Consider the following 24,235-nt stretch of genomic DNA (forward strand, 5'->3'; position numbering starts at 1 on the left):
AAAGTACCTTTTGTTTGGCCTGAATCCATTTCCAGTCTGGTTTTGTATCTTGTGTGTGTTCGTGCCCCCCACCCCCAATTAAAAATACTTCACCCCAAAGAGCTGGAAAATGAGTCGCCATGCACTCCCAGTACACCTCCCCACTTACTGTGGTCCAGTTTGCAACATCGGTCCATCTTTACACATTGTACGGGAACTAGGCCAACATCCATGCCTCCTCTACAGCTCTCCATCCCACCTGCCTCAATAGACTATAGCCCCTATTTCTCAAAACACAGTGGTCTGCTCCAGTCTCCCTTCTTCTGCCCTGCTGCCCCCAGATGCCTTGTTTAATTTGCTCCATCTAGCACCCCCAGATTTGATTATTTCACCTTGCAGATACACTCCTAAGGCTCCGCAGCAAGTTTTATGCATAACTAGGACCCCTGTTGCCCATTCCGCCTTCATCACATCAAAAGCCATTTCAGACACTAGGAGCACTGGCTCCACTTTCCAAGGACGCTATTTATTGGTCATATATATATATATTTATATATATGCATGTGTGCGTGTGGGTAAGTCTGCTAGAGAGCAGCAAAAATAAAAACAAAAAAAAACCCTCTCCTCTCCTGTAGAAAAGATCCACATCACAAGGCAATTGCCTCAATCCTCCAGCTGAGCTTTGTGATGAACTCCCGTTGGGCTGTAGCAGCTTCTGCTCCCTCCAACACAGCAAAGCGTCAAAGGGAAGGAGAATGCCAGGTCCAGGTTGGGCCAGACTGAAGAGCTTTGGCTAAAAGCTATCTAGAAAGAGCAAAGTCAATGGTGGGGAGGGAAGAGATGCCGTCCGTATCTGACACAGGGATAGGAAACAGGTCCAGCTGCATAACACAATCACACGTCAGCCTTCTTTACACAGCAGAGCCAACTTACAGATGCCACCCAGAGGAAGACCCAGCTTCCCCTTCCAAACACGCAGCACCTCGCTCAGTAGTGAAACACAAGACACAGACACATCTGGCAGTCCAGATACCATGAGCCACCTTGCGAGGTGGGGAAGGCCAGCTTCCTGCTAGGGAAAATGGGGGCAAAGGACTTTTTTGCTTCAAGGTAGAGGAAGGAGGGAGAGCCTACAGTAGTCTAGTGCACGAGTCTCCTACTATGCAGTTAATCATGAGAGCAGGACCTCTCGCCAGTTGCTCACAGAGGGAGGGGGCACACGTGGCAGCTGCACCAGCCCCTTTCCTATTAGATGTACAGGGAAGAGTGGAAGGAGTGCACGGTGCTGTTGCTTCGCTCCCCGCAAGTATCAGCAAATACGGGGTGAGACGCAGAGCGAATTCCGCAGAGGGCAGGGCTCCAGATCGGCTTCTCACTTGACGAGCGCTTGGTTGCACTGCCCGCAGACAAAGACGGTCTCCCGCTGGGCATCAGGGGCTGCGGTAGAAAGCACTGGTCAGAGACTCGGCCAAGGACTGTGCAGCTTTCCACCCACAGAACCCAACAAGCGTTTCATTAGCCCTCAGACACACACCCCCCCCCAAGAGAAAGAAAGCCTCTGTCCTCTGCTACCTCCCCACTGTAGCATTAATTAGAAACAGTGAGAATTACACCCAGTGATTCCCCCAGAAGGGAAACAGCAAGCGCACAAAGGAGGAGGAGTCGCCTCCCAAGCTGCCTGCCAGAAAGGCCATCTCTCACTCTCCCACTCCTCACTCACCTGTAGCCCCCATGTAGCTCTTGGGAACTTTGAAGGAACAGCACCTGGAGCAGAAACTGTTCCCACAGTTGCTGCAGCTCCGCTGGAGTGAAGGAAAGAGAGACAAACACAGCTATAGGAACAAGGTCCCAGGAAGCCATTGCTTCAAATGCAAGGATTCAAGGAGGTCGTTCACTGCTGACCAGAGGTCAGGCTTGAGATCCACAAGGCGGGGAGCAGGAAATGGGAAAGGAGTAGTTGGGGGCATGCGGGGCCAGAGACTCACCCTCTTCTTTAACACAGAGAAAGTGGCTGAACAGCTTGCACAGTTCCCTGCGGAAAATCAGAAAAGAAACATGTATCGTTCAAACCTGGTGCATCTTCTTCCACCAAACTGCATAGAAATATTGCCCTGCCCCCAACGTCTGCCCACAGTCCTTTCCTACTAAAAGCCCCAACATAACCTACTGCCCCACTAGGCAGTCCAGGAAGCTCATCCAGGTGGGACCACGTGCCAAGAGGGCATCCCACTGAGGGCTGTCTTCAGGACCCTTGATCCGAGGAGATTTGAAATGGGTCTGCACACTGCACCTCCCAGGTGATGTCAATCCTCCACTCCACAAAGTTGTGCCAAGAGCAGAGATGGCCGTAACCCATATAAATGTGGAATTTGGCATCATCAGGATGAGATTCCAGTGTGGCATAAGTGATCAAGTGCTAGACTTGGAACAGGAACAAAGACTTGGGCCTGATACAAATAACCACTCAGCTCCACTAAGCAGGCTTGCTCATATCTCTCTCTCAGCGCAGAATGACATGTTACACTGGCAAGTAGGAACTCACAAGCCCAGTGAGTTTTTGTAAAAATGTTAGTACTTATCCCCACCCCACCCACACCTTGCCTGTAAAATGATTCATCTGCAACAATATTTCACTATCAGAAGCGACCTCAGCACACATATTTTTAAAGCACCAAGAACAATGGCATGTTTCTGGCATCTAACATCAGGCAGGCCTCCTCTGTGGCAGCAACTGGGTCAGAGTCTTCCCATTCTGCCAATCTTCTCCACCCCCCTTCCACAACCTGGTGCCCCCCCCCCCGATGTTTTGGATTACAGCCCCATTAGCCCAAACCAACAAGACCATGCTGGTTGGAGCTGCAGGCTAAAGCATCTGAAGGGCCCCAGATTTCCTCACCAGGTTGAGGAAAGCTCATCTACACAGTTCCCGCTTCAGTCCCAACAAGACAACATGTCCCACGGCACCATCCACTCTTGCCACTTCCACACACCCTCCCAAATCCTGTACCGAGATTGTTGGTTGGGTAGCGCTTCCGCAGCCGCTCCGTCAGCCGTGACACCCTGCTGCGAATCACCTCGTTCTTGCTGATAATGAAGGGGTTGTCAGGAAGGCCCATGTCGAATTCCGCTGAGCAGTGGGAGACATCGTCATCCTCCTGAACAGGTGGAGAGGGAAGCTTGTCAAGGAGCGGCTGGTTCACACAGTGCCTACTCTGGGGCAGGAGGACAAGGGCGTACTGGGGGGCACCGCCCACCGACAAAGCGCTGAAGACAAGGAAAGGCTGGGCTAACCATGGGCAACACACAAAATGCCAAGCTGGTGGAAGGGTTGCAGCCAGGTTTTCCAGCTTGGGAAGGTGGGCACAATCAGGGCAAAGAACACAGCAAAGACATCAACTCTGCATGAGCAGCTGAAGTGAGTTTTGGCTCAAAGGCAGGGTGGCCCAGCTCCCGCACTCACCATGACTAGCAGCTGGGTCTCCTGCTCCCGCAGCAAAGAGAAAAGACAAGAGATGATGTCCAGAAGAGCCCAGCCCAAGCTAGCCTTCACCTTTTATGGTGTACCCATTTCCAGAAAAGTGCACTGTCTAAAGTCCCCTATTTCTCTCTCTTCCCCATACCAACATGTTCACTGCATCACAGACATGGACTCTGAGGTGCTGCCACTCATGGCCCTTCAGTGACAGGATGAAGGGTGTCCCCTTAAACTTGCTGGCCTAGCAGCATCACCTGACTCCACCACAGCACAGATCAGTCCAAGCCCTCTCAGGGCACATACCTCAATAGCATCCTTGAACTCATCATCAGGCTCTGCCTCCTCTGCTTCCTCCACACTGCCAGGGGTCAGATCCTATGGGGAAAGCAAACAACGTTACAACTGGAGGCAGCAATGCTTCTGAATGAAAGTTGCTGGAAACCACAGGAGGGGCAGGTGCTCTTCTGCTCAAATCCTGCTTGCTGGCTTCCCACAGTCATCTGGTTGGCCACTGTGAGAACAGAATGCTGGACTAGATGGGCCATTGGCTGTTCTGATATTACAAGACTAAGGAAGCAAGGCCCACCAGTCCTTGTAACAGTGGTAAATGAATCCAAGAGGGGTGCTACACAGATGGCCCCATCCCATTCCAGCTACCCCAATGCAAGAGTAACATGGAAGCTACGAGGATGCATTTCCCCTCCTGCCTAGACACAGTTGTTTATTACTATGGTAGTTTGTAATACACAAGACCCCAAACAATGCTGGTTTGCAGATCCTGAAATGCCTTAATGGGCAGCACAAAGGGTAAACACAGGAACAAGCAGTGAAGACTGCCTGAAGAGCTGTGTGAAGGGAGAGAAGAGCATCGCCCTTTTAAATTTTCATGTAAACTTAGCTAAGTTGTTTAAAAAAAAGAGAGACAGGGACAAGCTGAAAACATTACTATACTTTTAAGCACCAACTGGAGAAAATTAAGCCAGGCACAATCTTTGAGGCTCCACATTTCAACAGTAGGTTCCAGGTGCACCTCCCCATAACCAGCTGCAACTAAGAAGTTTGGGAACTCTGAAAAGTAGCAAGAAGGGGACAGAACAAGGATGGCAGCTGCCCTAAAGAGACATACCTGTGTAGGCAAAACTGAGGCCCTACTTCTCCAGGGCCAAGATTGGGGACAGGGTCTGGGAGGTTTTCATCCACGATGCATAGCTTTGCCCCTTTCAAAAATTTTCTGCCACTCCCATCGGGACCTTACTTTGCACACTATGGCTTGTGGTCCTCCAAGTGTTGTTGGACGGCATCACTGACCAGACCAGCTGGAGCTGGTGGGGATCGGAGTCCAACAACATATGGAGGGCCGCAGTTTCCATCATTCCATATCCTATAGAAGATTGGGAAGGGTGGCGGAGAGATATATGGAACCACAACCAACAGAAGCAAGATGGAAGTTTGTCTTCTGTGCTCCGGCTTGGGACACATTTCCTAGGACTGTAGATCTGGAATCAACTACAAAGCCACCAGCTAATAAGACTGTTATGCAGGCCAGGATGATCTATGACCTCAGGCATTTCCAAAAGATAAAGCAACACTCTCTGGGCACATTGGATGAGCATATCAATTCTCATTCTACTTGGAAGTGGGCAACACAGACCCACCTATTCTTCTACCATGCCTTACCTCAGTACTAGTGGGCGTAGGTGTCCGGTCCGGCAGGGACCCAGACCCAACTTCTCCAGCATCCAGCTCCACTGGCTCTGGAGTCCTAGCAACGGGCTTGAGGCCCAAACGCTGCTCTACAGCAGACTTCAGCTCCAGCAAGACTAGGGAGGGAGAGGAAAAGGGTAATGGTTGCAGTAAACAGCACAGGCTTTCAGCACAGGAGGAACTGCACGGCATTCATTCCTATCTCCAACCCAAACACCCAAGAAGTAGATACTGGCACACAAGCAACCAATGTCCAATGTAGCTAATGGTATTTAAAACACTAGTAGGCCTACCTGAATACCCCACAGTTCTCTAGCACTAATCTCACTCCCAGGCAGAACTGTCTATAACCCCATAGCTCCTCAGTAGACAGGGGAAAAGGCTATCTACCACTACAGTAAATATTCTCCACCACTTACGGTATTTGTGTTGTTTGGGGGTGGGTTGCAACTGGTTGCTGATATTCACAGCCCCTTGGCCTCCAGCATCCGCACAAAACCTATTCACAGTGAGGCCAGGAAGCAGTGCCTTCACTCTGAGTGGGCACTGTGCAAAGAGCTGTGCTCTGAATAGGTTCATGCCTGTTTTCACTCTTCCCTGCCACCATCCCACACAAACAAAATTCCAGAATGAGATGCATTCAGAGGGCAAATGTTCACAACACACACCCAAACTGTTTTCCAGCAAAGGACTGTCTCCCTTGTGATAACCCCCCGTTTTCTGCAACAGGCAGTTTATCCTTAGCATCCCAAGATGTGCTTCCCCACTGGGACACCTCTAAATGGAAAAATCTTCCACTACTAAGCTGTGCCCAAGGAACAGAGTGACTACTCAGGTCTCTTGAATGCTAAAGAGCTTGTTTATGGGACTGGGGCAGCACAGAAGAGATGCATTTTTTCCTCTCTCATCAAAATTTGCTAGCAGCTTCACACTGTTGCCCTAATTTGGAATACGATAGGGCTGCAGCAGGGGTGCACAGATCTACAGCAAAGAAAGCCTTGACCCTGGGCACCCTGTCTCCAGTCAGCTGCTGCAGCTTACTTCCCCAAGGTTCCCATGGAACAGAATGGTACAGGAGAGAAGAGCAATCTCTTACCTTGATAAAATGCCACGTTACCCAAGAAAAGGGCATTATTGAGCAGCACAAAGACCCAACATAAGGGCAGCAGGTAGAGAGCACAAACGGAAGCCATCAGCATCCCATAAAACCTGGGCAAAAAAAGGAGCAGAAGGGGCATGACACATCTGGGCATCAGGATGACAGCCAGGTGCCTTGAGAGCACCTCAAGCCTGTCCAGCCCCCCATTATTCTTGGATATGGAACAGAGAGCATCTAGGGGGAGCCTGAGAGCCTTGTTCCTGCCTCTCTCCACCTGTCCTAGGGCGGCTCTAACAGGCTTCATAAGAACTGCTGCTGCTGCCCAGAAAGGACTGGGGTATTTTGGGGAAAGTTTTTGTCGGGAGTTTTTACTGTTATTGATATGAATTTTTTGTATCTTTATTTTTATGTGGAAATTGTTGAGTTTGGTTATGTGGTTTTTGATGTGTTTTGTTTATTTTTATGACTCCTTTGCTATGTTTGTAATGTGTAAATCTTTTCATACTGTAAGCAGCCTTGAGTATTGTTTTAACTGTGGACAGACGGCTTACATATAAAATGATGATGAGGATGATGATGACATCACCTCCCTTTGCCTACCTTTCAAGCAAACAACCTCCCCTCAATCTGGACAAACCTGTTCAGCCAGATAGCTTCCCCATGACCACCAGCCACGATATATATGGGCATGGACACCTGCCCAATATGAGGGGGAAGGCAGGGACCCCGTACCCCTATAAAGTGACCCAGTAAACAAGCCTGCAAACCCCCCAAAGCAGCAAGGCAGCAATGTCCCAGTGACAGGAGCGAGCTGGCAGTAAATAACACCAAACAAGTTGGAGTTAACTCCTTATTAGCAAAAGCAAGATCTGCCTAATGAGCAATGCAACTCTTCTCCGGCAGGTCTTGCCCCTATGAAGCAGTTGCTAAGGCTGAAGGTCCCCATCTGCTCACAGCTGCCTTAGTTCCCTCCTCTCCAGGGTTTTCCCCAAGCAATCTGAGACTGCACCAGCACAAAACTAACTTCTCCTCCACCTTTTTCACACCTCTTTCTGGGAGACCTGGAGGGAGGGGAGTCTGTCGCAGCAGGAGGGGGAGACACCCTGCCACCTTCCCCAGCCAGACTCTCTCTGCTTCTTGGCTTCCCTCCTCTCCTGTTTCAGCTTCTGCCCCTGATTCTGGATGTCTGTCTGTCACAGACTCTCCCAGCTCACTAAGCCCTGTTACCTGTTCAGCTTCCGACACCTCCTCCTCCCTCCGACCACTCATCAACATCATCATCATCACACCACCAATCCCAGGGCTCTGAGCCGCCTTCCCTTGAGGGTTCCCCAGCTGGTTCCTCCCACTATTCCTCTACATCCAACCAGCCCATGACACCTAGCTTCCACGAAGTAGTCCTAAGGCAACACTCACTGTGAAGAAAGAGAAGGGTTCTCCCAGTAGATGACGCGATAGACAGCCTCACATCCGCCACACAGCCGGCTCAATAGGGCCTCTAATTGGATTAAGCTGGAAAAGGAGATCACAGCAGATTTAAACATGTTCCTCAGGCCCCTTTGCGCACAACCTCACAGCCGCTGCATCAACCTATGCCCAAGCTGCTTCACAAATGGAGAAAAGTGATCCCCAGCCCCTCATTCAGTTCAAGACAAGGGTTGAAGTGCAAAAGAAGATTCCCTCATCCACACAGGGCATAGTTAGGATGAGCCCTGCATAGGATGAACCTCCTATGCCAGCTAGCTCCAGGCAGGCAGGCAAGTTGGATACAGAAAGCAACTGTTTAACAAGAGGGATAAAAGCCAGCATGATTTGGATCCAGCACTCTTGTCTGTGGAGTATAGGAGACCCTGGTTTCACATCCACTGCTGAGGCAATCTTGGGCATCTCTTTCCTATAGCTACAAATCTGAATAATGACAACTAACTTAAGAGTTGCCGCAAAACTAACAGTGCAATCCTAACCACGGCTTGCCTGGACCCTATATACTAAAGGGGCATGTAGTAACATGGCACCTCTGCTCTTAACTTTTAGATGAAAGAATGCAGACTCCCATAAAGAAAGAGATTTGAGTTCACTGGCTACAACTCAGCGAGTCCTATGATGGATGGGTTGGCTATCAGGCTCCAATGCCTTGTGCAAAATGCTGACAAAGTACCTACTGGCATGGTCAGCTTTGGGTAGGGAAGTAACGGGGAAAAGGAGAACTTGCCCTTGGATTCCAGCTGCTTCTCCCTATCTAAGTTGCAGGTTTCAAAAACTGAGCCGCTTTCTGAATTCACAGCACTCTGTGTTATGTGTTATGTCCTGATAAAACATCTATCAGAGCAGTTAACCGTCAGTCCTTGGCATAGGAAAATTCTGACGTCTTCTAAAATTTGACTTGCAAATCCTTGGCTGTTCAGACATGCTGAAGTAATACAACATGTTAATAAAAAAAACATATTTTTAAAGAATAATAATAATCAAAATCCATTATTTCTTAAACAAAAGGATGCACCAGTAGTGTGTCTTCCTCATAAATAGGTAATAAATGTAGTAAATCCGAAGTAACGGTTACATTTAGCTGTAAATCAATATGTTTTAATAGCTCTATCGAGCAGCAAAAACACCCATTTCTTGGGGAAAATAACTGTACAAATGGAAAAGTTGATTAAAATCAATGATTTAAAAATGAGGCTTCTTGCCTGGTGATTGAAATCGATCCACTGTCCTGGAAGGAGGATGCATACTTTGCGGCATGGGCAGGAGAGTCATGTAAATGCTTAGTAACTCTTCCTCCTAGAGCCACACTCCCAACTAGCAAGGGTGTGCAATGCCCCCAAAGGGTGAACGGCAGTAGTGCAGTAAAGCACCTTGGAAGGTAGCTAATCTAGAGGAGGAGTCAGCACTGCTCTCCCAGAGTTTCTTAAAAGTGGGGTCACCACCATCTTCCACACACGCAACATTACTGTGCAATTATATTCCCCCCAGTCATGACACAATTATTGCCCCACAGCAATGATGAAATGGTTAGCACCTGCAATAGCATATGGACTATCCTGAAATATAGTCCCAACCTTCCCCCTCAACCACTAAGATTTGACACAAATGCCTGTGTTGCTGGCCAACTGCGTAATGCATTTGTTAGAATGCTGTGGGCAGTATCCGTGATAGGGTCCATTTGGGAAGATACTGTCTGCCAACCCCCAAAAAAGCCTCCATGACACACACTGGCCTGTGCTAGTGCCTGTGCAGCTGTTTACTTAAACATTAAAAGATCAACTCTGCGCAGTTGTGCACAGCTCTTCAAGTGCACAAGTGCATGGTTGAAGAAGAAGAAGCAGAAGAAGAAATGGATTATTGTGCCCTACTGGGCACAGCTTCAGAGCTATGTAGTTGTGCACCTGAAATATCCTTGTGTTAAAAAACACACACAAATGATTGGGAGAAATAAAAACTCAAAAGGAAAAATCAGCTGGTCAAAAATAAATGAAAAAGACATTGTAAGTGAAGAGGCTGGAATCATAGAAGACAAAAGAAGGGGAATGGTGGAATACCACACAAACTGTGACACAGAAAGGTCACTAAATTAGTTGTGCAGGCTAAATTGCTCCCATTATTCAGGGTTGCACAATTGCACATTACTTATCTACAATGGAAATATCCACACAAAATACAGAAAAATGGTTACAAAAATCAAACAAGAGAAAAACACAATGACGAGGTGGAAATCTCGATCTTGCAACAGGTTGACTATTAAGCCCAGCGGATTCAGAATGACTGCAATATTCACCATCAGGAAAAAAAATGTGTAGTGTGAACAAGAAGCCCAAGAAGCATCCTTCCAATCACATACTTCAAAGGGACCCACCTACGGGTCAACACATTTTCTCCATCCTTCCCTGAGAGCACTTACAAGCCCTTCACTTCAGCCACAGCCTCATGTCGTGCAAGCTGAACTTTCCTCACATCCTCACGCCGCACACTGTGGTACCTACGACGTGCCAGCTCTTCTTCACTCAGACGGATGCGGCATGTCTCCTGCAGGTAGCCCAGCAAGGCTGGCACCGAGACCAGCAGGACGCAAAGCCCATACCACGCAGCTGGAATGAAAGGTGGAATAGATGCAGAGATCATTTTACCACCCCACTGTTTGGCCAGTCACAACACACCTGTACCACTATCACCTATAGCTCAGTGGTAGAGTGTTTGCTTTGAACACAGAAGGTCCCAGTTTCAATCCCTGGTATCTCCAGGTAGGAGAGGGAATGTCTTCTTTCTCAACACCTGGAAAACTGCTGCCAGTCACTGTCAACAATAATGAGTGTGACATACCAATGGTCTGACTTGATATAAGGCAGCTTCCTATGTAGTACCCCATAAACCACCTGAAAGGAGGCCCATCTGTCTGCCAGTCACTCCATTTCCTTACTACCTCTCACAATTGGTTCTGCTAGCCCTCATAATCTGCCTCCAATAACATATTCTATTCCCCACAGGATCAATCCCCCAAGGCTCACATCATACCTGAAAGGAGGCCTATTGAGTCCCCAGCACAAAGGTCCAACATTTCTCACCTTCACTAAGAGTCAGCAGCAGAAAGTTGAGGCCCAGGCAAGTAAGGAGGGAGCAGAGAGGCATCTGCCAGCTGTGAAACATACATGATCAAGCATTTATTGCCACGCCAAAAGGATATTTAGCTGTACAAATGAAGTATGAACATGAGAATGGTGGAGATGGAAAGGGCAAGCCTAAGTTTAAGTCTCGGGTCATGGAGTACATTAACTTACCTTGAGCACAGAAAAACGGTATATAAATAAGAAATCAAATTAGATTGAATGAAGACAAAAGCAAGGTAAGGGTAGGGTATTTTTTAAAATGGGGGAATGTTGTAATCAGCCACAGACACTAGCCAAGTCACAAATGCAGCAGCATATCTTGTTTAAGCCCAACTGCACACAGCGTTTCCCATGCTGAATGCTTGGTGTCTCTTAGAACAAGTGGAATTAAGTATTTGGCCAGGACTCTTCATCTTCTCTCTTTTTTCTCCCACTTGCAAAAGTGAGACTCCCAAAGAGCCTGTGCTTTTCTGCCCTCCAACATGGCAGGAGACAACAACAAAAATTTCTCTAGCTCCACCACAACCATCACCCACAAGGTGCAACTAAGTAGTTGGGCACCAACCTGAGGAGGAACCACACCCCTTCCGCAATATCCTGCAGTGGTTCCAAGTACAGCTCCAGTCGCTTGTAGGATACTACTAGATTGAAGAGATCCAAGGAAGGGGGCTTGGGTGGCAAAGGAGAAACTGGTTGGGAATCGGAAGCCGTGGGGCTGTCCAGTCCATTCCCTGTGGTCGCTCCACTCTCACGCTCTGGAACCTGCATACTGTAGATGTGAAGGTTGAGAGGAACACAAAAAAGAACAATAAAAATAGTCAACTCTTCCCCACCCCTAGTGTGAAGGAAACAACAGAGATGACCTTTGGAAAGGGCAGGGCTCACATCCCCCCATGCAAAGGAACTGCATTCACTATGACTGGGCAAGTCATGAGAAACAGATACCTGCAACAGGTGTCACTTTTGCCCCACTGAGGCCCCAGAACCTGCATGATAGGGAGAGCCAACACACAAATTGTCCCAAGAGCTGCAGAGCCATGGGGAAGCTCCTCAAAAGCATCTCCTCCTTTTGCAAACAACAACAACAACAACTGCAGCCACCTGGGAATCACGGTGGGGAAACATCCCCTGTAACCCTATGCCATATATACCAAAAGGCATGCAGACAGTCTGTGCTAATTAATCTGGCCTAATAATTTATTTTATACAGCCACAATTGCAAGCACATATTAAAATATATATCCATAAACATGCATCAAAGGCACAGAGAGAATCCATTCTTGTAATCCTCTTTAGCTAATCTAGCAGGATAGGTCCAGGGTGACAAGGGACAAGCAGCCCACATTAAGTGATACTCAAAATACAGCATCCAAGAATGTGGGGTGCATCTGCGACACGAGAGGAACACGTTCAGGTGGAGAGAGGAATGACCAGATCATATTCTGCAACTTATTTGATATTGGCAATGTCACTACCTGGGTCACTCCGGGTGAATCAAAAGGGGCAAAACAGGACAGCATGGGATGCTCCTGCCTGCTAGCTCAGTACTTGGGAGGCAGGCAAAATGTCTTCCTCCAGACAAGGAGGTTAAAATGACCAGCCTCTTCTCTCTACCCCCGAGGGGCTCCTGCGCCATGGCAGGCAGAAATCCAGCAGGTGAAGCGCTCTCTATCAGATCCTCCCAGCGCCGGGTAAGCTTCATCTGCTGCACTTCCGCACATCGCGGCACAGCAGCCCCTTCCCGGAAAAGAAAAGAAAAACGGGAATTCAGCCCTTGACGAGCTGCACCCCGGAGGCTCCGGCGGAACCAGCGCTCAGCTTGCGGGGCAGCCACAGAGCTCCGCCGGAGGAGGAGGCGCCGCCGGCTCGTCCCACCTACCTCTACACAAGCGGCCCACAAACCCTACGGCCCCAAATAGGGCGAAAGGGCGGAGCCTCCCCTTCCACGTCCAACCTCGACCTCACCCGTCTCGCCAACACCGCCGCGGCCGCCGACACTTCCTGGGCAGAAGGACCCGGCTGTGCCTCAGCTCCGCTGCGCAGCGCACGCTTCGGGGAAGCTGCGACCTGACCCGCCCACCTGAGGCAGCCGGCCAATCAGAAGCGCGGGAAGCGGCCGCCGCCGCGCGCGTCCTCTCCTGGAAAAGCTGCAGCTCCTATTGGGCAAGAGCCTCCCACCGCCAGCCTATGGGAGCCTTCGTACTTCTTATTCGCCGCGGGCCGCTTTTTATAAGCTCAGTGATTCGTCCCTTCCCCGTCTCTGAACTGCTTTTTCCGCCAGTCGTTCTGCCCACTCTGATTGGCACTGACTTTCTAGGATTTGAGGCAGGGAGCTTTGCCCAGCCCTGCCTTGAGATGCCAGGGACTGAACCTGTCTTTCTGCATGCATCCACTGAGCTACGGCCCTTCTGTAATTTGACCTGCCTTGGATGCTATGCACTTTGACCTGGGTGTGCGGGTCAATTGCTGTTCCACCTCAGACAGCAAAATGTCTTGGGCTGACCTGAATCTTCCCAGAGGAACTCGCTGAAGTCCAGAAATTAGCACTAACCAGCCCTGAAGTCTCAAAAGATCTTAAGTAGCTCATAATATTCACTGAAGGTTATGGTATCCCAGGGAGCCTATGGCATGGCTTTGTACATGCTCCTGGGAGATGGTGCAGTGACAGGGTGTGATTTTTGTGATCAGACTTGTGGGGCACAAAGCAGGCTTCAGTGGTCCAAGACATGGCCGTAGGCAGGGTTTATGTTAGGGAGGGAAGGCTTTATGTTAGGGGAGGCAGAACCTCAGTTAAGTATTTTTATTGATTTATTTGATTTAGGGGGGCAGCTGTCCCGCCCCAGCTACACTCATGGTCCAAGGGGAGATTCCAGGAGGGAGGAACTCCAAATTCAAATATGAAGCTAAAAGCAAAGATCTGCACCAGCAAAAGAATGGAAATGGATTGTTAAATTGGGTAGCCTCAAGCCAGCTATTAAGGACCTGCAGGAGCAGTACCATACACCAAAAAGAAACCTGATTAATTCTCTGCATAAAGCTGCTGCTAAAATACTTTGACAATACATCCCATCCATTCTTTTTTATCAAGTGAAATAAGTGGCTGCCTTGAATAAAAACTAATGCAACATGTGTATGGAGTCCTATGAAATTTCATTCAGGCAAATTCTTCAGGCTGGTTATTACTCTTTATCTTCTAATTTTATATGTACACAAATTCTATAAAGTTGCATATAATGGTCCCTTTCATACATTATGCTTTAAGTGCAAAACGGGGACAAAAGGAACTCAAATGAATGCTCATTCTCAAGTGCAATTTCACTCAGAACCCACAAGGTGGCTGTCCAGATCCGATAACTGATCTCTGCTAAGATGACAACAACAGGAATAGGCAGCTGCTCGCACCTCAGTGGGATTCTGCTTCTGCAAAAATAACCTATGTACTGTGGTACCTCAGGTTAAGTACTTAATTCGTTCTGGAGGTCTGTACTTAACCTGAAACTGTTCTTAACCTGAAGCACCACTTTAGCTAATGGGTCCTCCTGCTGCTGCCGTGCCACCGGAGCACGATTTCTGTTCTCATCCTGAAGCAAAGTTCTTAACCTGAAGCACTATTTCTGGGTTAGCAGAGTCTGTAACCTGAAGCGTATGTAACCTGAGGTACCACTGTACAACTTTGAGCTGAGAGCATCTGAAACTACCTAAGAATACACTGCCTCCCTCAAGTTATTTCTTTACAATGCGCTCTCTCTCTCTCTCTCTCTCTCTCACACACACACACACACACTCTAATGCCAGTCTGCTACTGCTTTTTCCCCCACAGTGCTTTTTGGTTTTGTATTCACTGTGTGCATTTATCCAACATGGCTCTACTATTAAACTAGAGGCAGACATTTATGAGCATGTGTTACTGCATGATTACATTGCACAAGTACAGAAATGGCTTTGACTGTAGAATTTAGCATCTTGAGGAGCACAATGGCCATTGTAAAAAGGACATTTTAGACTTGAAGTTCACAAAGTAGGCTTGAAAACAAGTCTGGTGAAATCTCAGAAGGATTTCCAGTGGTTTGGGGTGGGGTTTCTCAGGCTTCCTTCTGCAACTAGAAGAGAAGCAAAATAACCCTGCACCACAAATTTAAAGCTGGTTTCACTTTTTTGTATTGAACCTAGGAACTCCTGTTCTTTGAGGGAACTGGTTCTAAGCACTTTACATCTGCAGTATGAATATGTTTTGTCACAGCTGAACTAAAGTGCTGTGTGGCTAAGGAATGTTATTGATCTGAAGCAAACTTGTTGCTTTGTGTGGAAAATGTTCTTGCTGTCTAGCAACAGGAACTGATCAGCACAGGCACAAGTTTTGAAGTGCTTGGAAAAGGAGTTGGATCTGGGCTTTAGCCAGTTGGCACTTCCCATAGGTAGGTAGGTAGGTAGGTAGGTGGCAGCTCTTGGAAGAACAAGCTTGGTGTATAATGGGTGTCAGAATCAGGGATTGGATTGCCAGCTTACCTTGTAACATAGCCAGTTTTCAGTAGCAGTGGGTGTGTTTACCATCAGAAGAGCACCACACTAATGCTGCCAGGTTTGGTAGATTAGTTAGTTTAACTTATAAAAATGCAGTAATCAGTTAAAATGTGCCCCTGATTAATTGGGTAGCAATTTTTTAAATGAAAGAAATAAACTCATTGTGGTTATTTGTACTAATATTACATATAATACCAGGGGTGGCATGCACTATCTTAGAAGATGCAATAAAACGTAAAACTAAACAATAAAAACCATTTTAACAAGTTAACAAGAGACAAAAGTTAACCTTTGTTGAAAGGTGTATTATTAATTGCCTGCATAGGCCTGGGAGAATAAAAAAAAAATCAGCAGGCATTTAAAAGTTGGCACTTAAAAGTTGAGATACTTTGTCCAGGGTTTGAACTTACACATGAGAAACCCATGTTGTTTGGGAGTCGCGCTATGGTTCCCAAACAAAACACCATGAGTCCTGGCTTCTCCTCCTCCAACAATGCTATCCAGAGTGTTCTGATGATTCTCTAGGTGGGAGCAATTTGCTGTCTGTGAGACTGAAATCCCTTTTCCTGGGGCGCCTGTGGGTTCTCAATGCATGCTTCCTACTGAATTGACCAGGGAACTGGCTGACTGTTGGGATCGGAATGTCAGCCTTTCCATGTCTGGGCCTGTCTGTTTGCCTAGCAAAAGACGGGTTACTGTGAGTAGGATGCAAACTGCTCTCTGGGGGGGGGGGGGGGAGTCTGAAGCTTGTGTCTGTATGTATTTGACTCTACACTCCTCTTAATTGTGCCACAGTACCTGATGAGGTAGCAGCGACCTAGTGGACGACTAAGGTGTTGTATAAGTAGTGGGAGTCTACAATGATTAGGGCAATGCCATGAAATTGTTCTGCCATTGTCATGTGTTGATTGGTGCCTTCCATGTGTGAGTAATGTGAGGCATTGGTGCACAATGCTGTGATTGATGAATTGCTGTTGCTGTGCTACCTTTGGTTTCTGTTTTGTGTTACTCTTTGTGTTACTGTTTTGTTTTCTGCTTTGCTACTGGGAGTATAGAGGATTGTGGATACAACCTTGGTGGCTGACAATTGAGTGATTTCTTTAATAAGGCTGTTACCCTGACTGCAACCTCTTGTTCCAGTGTTCACAGAATTTTATTCAGAGAATGACTTTGACTCCAGAAACCTGATCTCTAAGGCTCTCTAAAGCATCTCTAAGGCTCACTAACACCAGTGTGGTGTAGTGGTTAAGAGCGGTAGCCTCATAATCTGGGGAACCGGGTTCGCATCTCCGCTCCTCCACATGCAGCTGCTGGATAACCTTGGGTTAGTCACACTTCTCTGAAGTCTCTCAGCCCCACTCACTTCACAGAGTGTTTGTTGTGGGGGAGGAAGGGAAAGGAGAATGTTAGCCACTTTGAGACTCCTGAAGGGGAGTGAAAGGCAGGATATCAAATCCAAACTCTTCTTCTTCTTCCAAAAACAATTGTAGACACCGCTCCAAAAATTGATCCAATAAACAGCCAACACCTTTCCTGCCTTATACCCCTTCACCTCTCAGTGTTTCCCTCTATCTACCCCCAAAAGGGATGCAATGACCTCTTGAGTATCCAACAGCTGAAGGAGATACAGTGCCCTGTATTTAGGACTACTCATTCTCTGTCTGTTTTGACTCGCAGGCTGCCCTGCTTCTCTATTCTCAAATTCAAAAATTCCCCATTCTTCTTTAAACTGGCTGGCAGGTAATCAGCAAAGTCATTACGGGTTTGTGGATTCCTGGAAGGGCCAGGATTTAAACCTCATATTGGCTCATAACCAGCTTGTGCTTGTTTTGAGATGATGAGGGGTCTTACATCATGGACTTCTGCCGCTGCAGCAGCATAGGCTGGTGTGATTCAGAGAACTCCCTAGATAGAGAGCACCTTTTGCCAGACATGATGGCTGACTGTGAAGTGGACAGATAATCCAAACCAGGGCTGCTGTTGCATTATCTGCTTGTCCAGTCTCATATCCCAATATAGCAACTGGAGTATGGAACCAAATAATGCCTCAATGTGGCTCCAGTAAGCTGTTCCTCTCTGTGACGGACAGCAGAGCCAGACCAGAGTCTGGTGATGCAGTCCCTCGGAAATTCCAGCAGAGTGCTGGAGCCTCTCGCTGATTGACAGCTAGCCACAGAGTCAGCTAGCCACAGAGGGGAGAGGAGCAGCACTTTGGAGGGGGAATAAAAGGAGCAGTTTCTGAGGGAGAGAGTTAGACAGGGCTTGATTTGAGATGAGAGATAAGGCTTGATTTGAGTTGAGAGATAGGGTTCAGATTGAGTGGGAGATAGGGAAGTGAGATAGGGATTCCAAACTTCTGCCTACTTAAAATAAATCATTTCAAGAGTAATGAATGCCCTGAATTTGTAGGAAACCACATACTTTATCAACCCTTTAGATCAAGGCTGGAGAATCTGTGGCTGTTGCTGAACTACCAAGCTATCAACCCTGACCATCAGCCATACTTTGGCTGGCACTGATGGGACACAAGTCCAACAACATCTGTCCACACATCCCTGCTTTAGATACATAGAATAACCTTCCATGTTCATGACTGGCTAGCAGCCAGGGCCCTGGTACTGTACCTATAACTTACATATTATGTGACCGTTTCATATTCAAAAGGTCCCTGACGTCATCTTGATAGATGACGATAGCACAGCATCAATGGAATAATTGCCCTTTGCTTGCTTAAAATGGAGTAACAGAGATAAGAAAATCAATATCTCTGAGTAAATTAGTAGCAAGAGAGTTGTGAAATACACTGCAGCACATCTCCAGGTTTGCTCTGACGGCTTTCTTAAAACACACACACACACACATAGCTGGGTTGGTGACAATGAAATTGGTATCTTGTGGTGCCTGGAACACACAGTCAAAGGGCAGGGCATGTGATAGGTGTAAGGTTGAGTGAGCAAGGATCAGCAGTGAGAAGTAAAAAGGGTCTGGCCCAGGAGAAAAACCTACAACCTTCAAATCCAGAGAGAGAGAATAGGAAAAGGGGGAAGATACAGGGGATCTTTTCTATTCTGATGCTGCAGGGAGCCATAAAATAGGTGATGGATATCACAGTTATGCTTTGTTTATGAATGTCCCTATGGTATTCATTAGCCACTTTTGTCAGATTGAATGCTGAGCTAGATAAAGCATTGGTGTCACTATTTTGGAGAAAAATACACACCATAAATTTAGGTTTGTGCAATTAAAGGGACCTGGCACAACAAATTCACTTTAAAAAACAAAACTTCTGTGGCTGGGAAAGCAACAGGAAAATGCATTAAAAAGTGTGAGATGATGACTGATGAGAAGACATATAGGGTGTTATTTAAGTTTTACTCAGAGTAGACCCAATAAAAATAATGAACATGGAAAAGTAGGTCCATTAATTCCAATGGGTCTACTCCGCATAAAACTTCATTGAATACCACACATAATTTCCATGCAACCAAAACAGATAGGATGCTCATTGTCGTGACCTTCCTACAAACAAATTTGGAAATGTATAACCTCTATGTAATCTCTGTGCAAGTAAATAAATGTTCAGTAAATACCCTTGGCAGAGTACATTAATGAAGATGAAAACAGCTGGGGAGCAAGGTTTTTATTACATGTAGAATAGAAGGAAGAAAGTCAGGAATGTCCAGAGGTTGGAGGCCAAGGGTTTTTTGGAAACTCCTGCAGTCCACTCTGAGATATGATTTCTTAAGCATGGTTGAAGTGGGCTTTTTCATTTGGTGTTGCTGGAATAGGGTCCATTTATCACAGGGAAAAGAGGCTCCAACAAGAATGATCCTATTCCTACCATTTGAAAAAAGGTAGGGATATATAGGCACATTAAATGTAGCATCTTAGCGAAAGATAGCTGTGGTAGCTGCTCTGGGAGTTTAGCACAATTAGACAAACAGTAGAAGTCAAAGGGGTGCAGGGGTCTCTTATCCAAGGCACTTCTATATTTCAGAGACAGAAATCCAGTGGTGGTGAAATCCAATGTGTGACAATCCGTGAGCATGATGAAACCTTCAGTTTACATGGTAGCAACTGGGGGTTGATCCTAGTTCCAAGGTTTGTATGGTTAGTGCTGTCACATTCTTATATTTCATGTAAAGTCATGAGACATGCAGGAGTAGTAACCGACAGCACTGGATCCTGTTTCCCTGCTAAGCACGGGGAATTTGGGCACTCTGCACCCTGACCCTGTTAGAAGTCTTCCATGTGATGTAACTGTTTCTCTTCACAGTTGCCATAGAAATATTTTCCTCCCCTTTTCCGGCCCAGAGCCAGCTTTTGCAGTAATTACATTTCCTCCACGGTCGACCATTCAGCTGCAGTGCCTGTCTGCAAATTTTTACCCTGGGGTTCTCTTTCAATTCTTTCCCCCATCCAGGGTAGGATTTATCTTGATGTTTCATGCAGAATAAAATATGCCTCCTTCTCTGGGATATGATGGGAGCAGGAGGATACAGACCCTGCCATAAAAGGGGCTAAGAACAGTCTGGAATCTGGTAGCTCTCTCTCACACACACACTATTAGTCTTCTTCAGCAGGAACCTGAATTTGGGTATCTTTATGAAGTCTTTGCAGATCACAGAACTATGGTAATATCCAAGTACTTGCCTCCTAAAGATACCAAATATCAAGGTTTGGCCCCAACCTCATATAGAGCCACACTGGGTAGATTCACATCTATGATCCACCTGGATTCCAATCCTGGCCTCAGATGATGACCAGCACCTCACTCCAATTTCTGTGAGAGGGCCCTGCTCTCTGGCCTCTTTTGTTCCATCACTACATAACCTGTTGCAGAACTCTCCAATGTTTCCTATTATTTATGACCAATTGGTTTGTGGGGTGGCTTGCTCAAATATGAGGCAATGGCTCAAGAAGATTTCAAGGAACTGAAGCATTAATTAATTCAGGAAGTTACAAGAGTGACATTTATGGGCACAGTGTGTGTAATTTGAGCTAGGGATTGCCAGGCCTCAGAAATGGACTCATGAGCTCAGCTCTGGATCCCATTGTTGGTGTCAGTATTTAGCTTACATATCTAATAGTAAGAACAAAGAAACTTCATCTGAGCAAAAGCAAAGAGAATGTGCCTCTTGCTTTAATCAGCAAAGCCAATGCCCCACATTTAGGAAATACAGGTTAGGGAGTGCAAATATCCAAAAGACATGAGCCTCAACACATCCATTTTTAAAAAGTAAAAACTGGTTACTGGAGTTATGCTATGCTATAAATGTCACAATGTCCACATCAGGGTCATATCTAAAATAAAAAGTTACTAAGAACCATCATTTATAAATATCTGATTAAAAACAGAATGCTATGGAGGAAGAAAAGAATGCAATGGAAGCTTTTGGGGGTGGTTTCTAAGCTTATGCTTATATAACTTCTGAAATGGGATAATATTAATAATATCCCAACAGAGCACCCTAAAGGGTGGATATTCAGTATTACTAAACATTAATTAAATGTGAGAGGATGAGATCTTATGTATATGGCATAAAAACATATGGACAAACACTACAAACTAAATTAAATCTGCTCCTATAAGGATTATGAGTAACACTGAATGATCAAGGGCTTCCAGGGGACCTTATGTCAACCACATATTCTGGAATCATAGACCAGGCCAAACCTTTCTGGACCCCCAGAGACCCACCTACCAAGTGAAGGAAGAAAAGAAACGGGGAAGACCCACAATCTGGCTCCCACGTTTAATCTGAAGGATATACCATTTCTAGCTTCTGGGTCATGAAAGCATGCGTCCATCCGTTGATGAAGGGTATAGAGCATCCATCAGTACCATGGACATAGGGGATTATTCCCCCTCTCCCAATAAAGTCTATTGAAGTTTTCTTCTCTCCATCAGGAAGGCAACGATGAATCTGGAACAAGGAGCAGTCTGTGGGGACTGTATGTGTACAAGGCTTGTCCATCTGGTTGAAGAAGGGTCTGTCCATCCCTGCCCATCAGCCTACCTTCTTGCATCTCTCAGATATCCTTGTGCCCCTGGAAATGTCGTACCAGGCAGTAAAGTCCTGAAATTAGGTAAAAGAAGGCAGTGATACCTGCAAAGACGGCAGCAGTCAGGTAGGCTTTGTAACTGCAGGGCCACATGTAGCCTGGCAGGTTGCAGTAGCTGAAACTCTGTGCCTTCTGGCTCAGGATGCCTGCAGCAGCTGCAGAGAGAATAACCCCAAGCAACAGATCGTGCATTAGGTTCGTCATAAGCCAGCGGGTCCCCAGCACCGGCACCAGAGACCAGCGGCCCAGCAGGCTGAGCCCAAAGAGCGCCAAGGTGAGCAACCACAACAGGACCGCTGCAAAGACCGCAAAGTAGGTGGCTCCTTCATACTTGTGCGCTGCTAAAGTCACCCAGCAGACAGCCCCCGTCAGCAGCTGGGCAATGCGCAGCACTCCCAGCAGACTTCTCAAGAAGGGCCTGTTCAGACTCAGAGTCTCTCTCGACTGCGGGCAAGGCGGTGGAGGGGAGGACGGAGGTGGTGGAAGAGCCATGCTGCAAGACTGCGGCCTCCAGGCGCTTCTGTCCCGTCCAGTTCTGTCTTCTGGAGCCCAGCGAACTTCACCCCCCTCTCAGGCACTTCCTCTGTCTGCAGCTGCCAAACATCTGCAGCTCAATGGACTTTCCTGTGCAGGGGCCTCTCAGCTTCCCGGCTCTGTCCCTCCCTGTTCCCCCCTTGCCCCTCCTCTTCTCTGGGTGGTTCTCTTTCTCCATCCTTCTGCTAACTCCTCACTCCTCTCTCCTTCACGCCCCTGCAGTCCCAAGCCCAGAGCTCTCAAAACACCCATTAAAACTGGCTGCTTTAGCATCACAGTTTCCTCAGCTACACACTATGTACTGTTTCAGCCAACAGTTCTTCCTAAGCAGAAAGGTTGCCTCAGCATGTGGGCCCTGCAGGCACAGAGTTTTGCCTCTCCCTTGCAGGAGATGGGTTTGGGCACATTGGCTGCATAGGCATCATGCATTTAAAGCACACCATACATTTAAAGCACATTTCCGTCCCCATCCCCCCATAAGGTGATTGGGAACTATAGTTTGTCCCTCACAGAGCTACAATTCTCAGGATCCTTACTTCCCATTCTCAGCCACAGTTCCCAGGATTCAGAAGGGGGTAAAGTGCTTGAAGTGTATGGCACATACACAGCCTCAAAACTTTGCATTGTATTGACTCTTCTGGTAGCCCAGGTCCTGGCCAGCACCACTAGATGGTGCAAACAAACTCCAGCCTGTTCTCATCTTGGATGTCAGAACTCAGGTCAATTTTCTTTCTATGTTCTAAAGAGGCAGAGGAGATCAGGAAAAAAACAGTTGTATTTCTTTCCACACTCCTGATTTAACTTGTGAATATAAAAATAAAAAACTTAGGAGGCTTTAAATGGATAAGTTGTTTCCTTATCTGGAAACAACTTACAGGCCTGTGCCTGTAAACTTCACTCTTTGTCTTTAGAGACCTGGCTTTATTTTAAAACTGCTGTGAGCTGCCCAGAGGACAGGATGAATAGGTGACCAAGATATGTCATACATGAATGAATCAATGTCAAGACCTCTCCTAAACAGGTTCAAACCAGCTTGTCCTCTAGCAGGGTTGAATGTTCCAAAAGGAAGGTTGTCAACTCACATATAAAGGATCCATTATTGAAATCACTCTAATTTTGATCTTAGTGGGTCTCTTGACTTTCATAAGATGCTGCAGGCAATGATTTCTGTGTGACATGCAGGATTTTAAGTTTCACAGCACCACTTCTCTCTCACATGGTATTCTCTAGGAAAAAGTTTACATTCCACTCAGTTGTTTTTCAGAAATTCATTTAAATATGTATTTTTCCACTATTGCACATTTGGAAGCTCTTGCTTGTGCTGACGCATTCTTCAGCTTGGAACTACAGCAAGATACACACTTGTGCAATTTTCCCATGTGACATTGTATCCTGAGTGGATGCGACTGTCCATGGAAAGGGGTGCAGAGGTCTAAATGAAAACAGGGCATTCATTTAACCCGGATCCCTTTTTTCTCTATGGCAAGTTTGCAAAATTACATCTCAGTGTGCGTCTTCTTGGGGATCAAAGGGCAAGTCAAATCTCATGGCATCTTTCTACATACTTCCCAGAGAACACGGCGGCAAAAATTCATGCCTGAGGGCTCTGGCTTCCTGGCACGCAGCAGGAGCTGGCTGTGGAGCCCGCGCCTTCCCTCCACGTCGACCCTTAGCACGTGTCTGGCTGCGACTACTTTGCGTGGCTCAGTAGAGCGGAATAGGCACGTTGAAGGGCGTAGCCGGGGGGGGGGCAGGGAAGAGCAGCCCCCCCCATCAATAAAAATACCTAGCTAACTTAGGTTCTACCCCCCCCAAAATCCTGGCTACGCCCATGGGCACGCTCCAAACCCTTTCTCGCCTGCTGCCTTGGCAGACAGGTCCGTAATTGCCCTGACAGGCAAAGGCGAGCAGGTTGCCGAAGTGGTCTGAGAAGCCAGACGTTACGGGGTCAGGCTAGCGATCCTTTCCAGCAGCAAGTCCTATTTTTCAGGTTGCTGTCAGGGAGGCCGATCGTGCTTCGCTCCCCTGCGGACCTCCACTCCCTGCCCTGCCAGAACCAGATACTCCGTCCTGACCCTTTATTTGCAAAGAAAGAATTCGGCGCGAGCGAGCCACTGAAGGAAAACAAGCAGAAAATAAAGTGGGGCTGGGGAGAGGATAGGATAAAGATTAAGCCTCCACGCCGGTGACATGGCACGATCGGGTTTCTCAGAGGGCCAATTAACTCTTTGCTGGAATTAGGTTCAGACTAAGGAA

At 47.1% G+C, this 24,235-nt stretch overlaps 2 protein-coding genes across 8 annotated transcripts; both read right to left on the reverse strand.

The window, feature by feature from the left end:
- Positions 1-484: 484 nt before the first annotated feature.
- Positions 485-12,936, reverse strand: ZFYVE27 (zinc finger FYVE-type containing 27). 7 transcript variants are annotated; one of them, XM_083443856.1, is made up of 13 exons: positions 12,738-12,936; positions 11,424-11,627; positions 10,817-10,887; positions 10,156-10,342; positions 7,674-7,769; positions 6,255-6,367; positions 5,132-5,274; positions 3,758-3,829; positions 3,440-3,460; positions 2,987-3,134; positions 1,965-2,011; positions 1,700-1,781; positions 485-1,416 (listed from the first exon to the last, which is right to left on the reverse strand). In XM_083443856.1, exons 2-13 carry the CDS (start codon positions 11,624-11,626, stop codon positions 1,352-1,354), a joined length of 1,248 nt encoding a protein of 415 aa, XP_083299982.1. In that variant the 5' UTR covers position 11,627; positions 12,738-12,936; the 3' UTR covers positions 485-1,351. The 7 variants fall into 7 exon arrangements, with proteins under 7 accessions (XP_083299982.1, XP_083299984.1, XP_083299983.1 ...); XM_083443858.1 differs by having other exon boundaries at positions 12,824-12,926; XM_083443857.1 differs by lacking the exon at positions 12,738-12,936 and adding an exon at positions 12,334-12,708.
- Positions 12,937-19,004: 6,068 nt separating this feature from the next.
- MARVELD1 (MARVEL domain containing 1) lies at positions 19,005-23,198 on the reverse strand. The gene has a single exon (XM_083443916.1). It carries the CDS (start codon positions 21,935-21,937, stop codon positions 21,413-21,415), a length of 525 nt encoding a protein of 174 aa, XP_083300042.1. The 5' UTR covers positions 21,938-23,198; the 3' UTR covers positions 19,005-21,412.
- Positions 23,199-24,235: the final 1,037 nt, after the last annotated feature.

The sequence above is a fragment of the Podarcis tiliguerta genome (genome assembly GCF_965153285.1).
Source record: "Podarcis tiliguerta genome assembly, chromosome: 5".
Classification (NCBI taxonomy): Eukaryota; Metazoa; Chordata; class Lepidosauria; order Squamata; family Lacertidae; genus Podarcis; species Podarcis tiliguerta.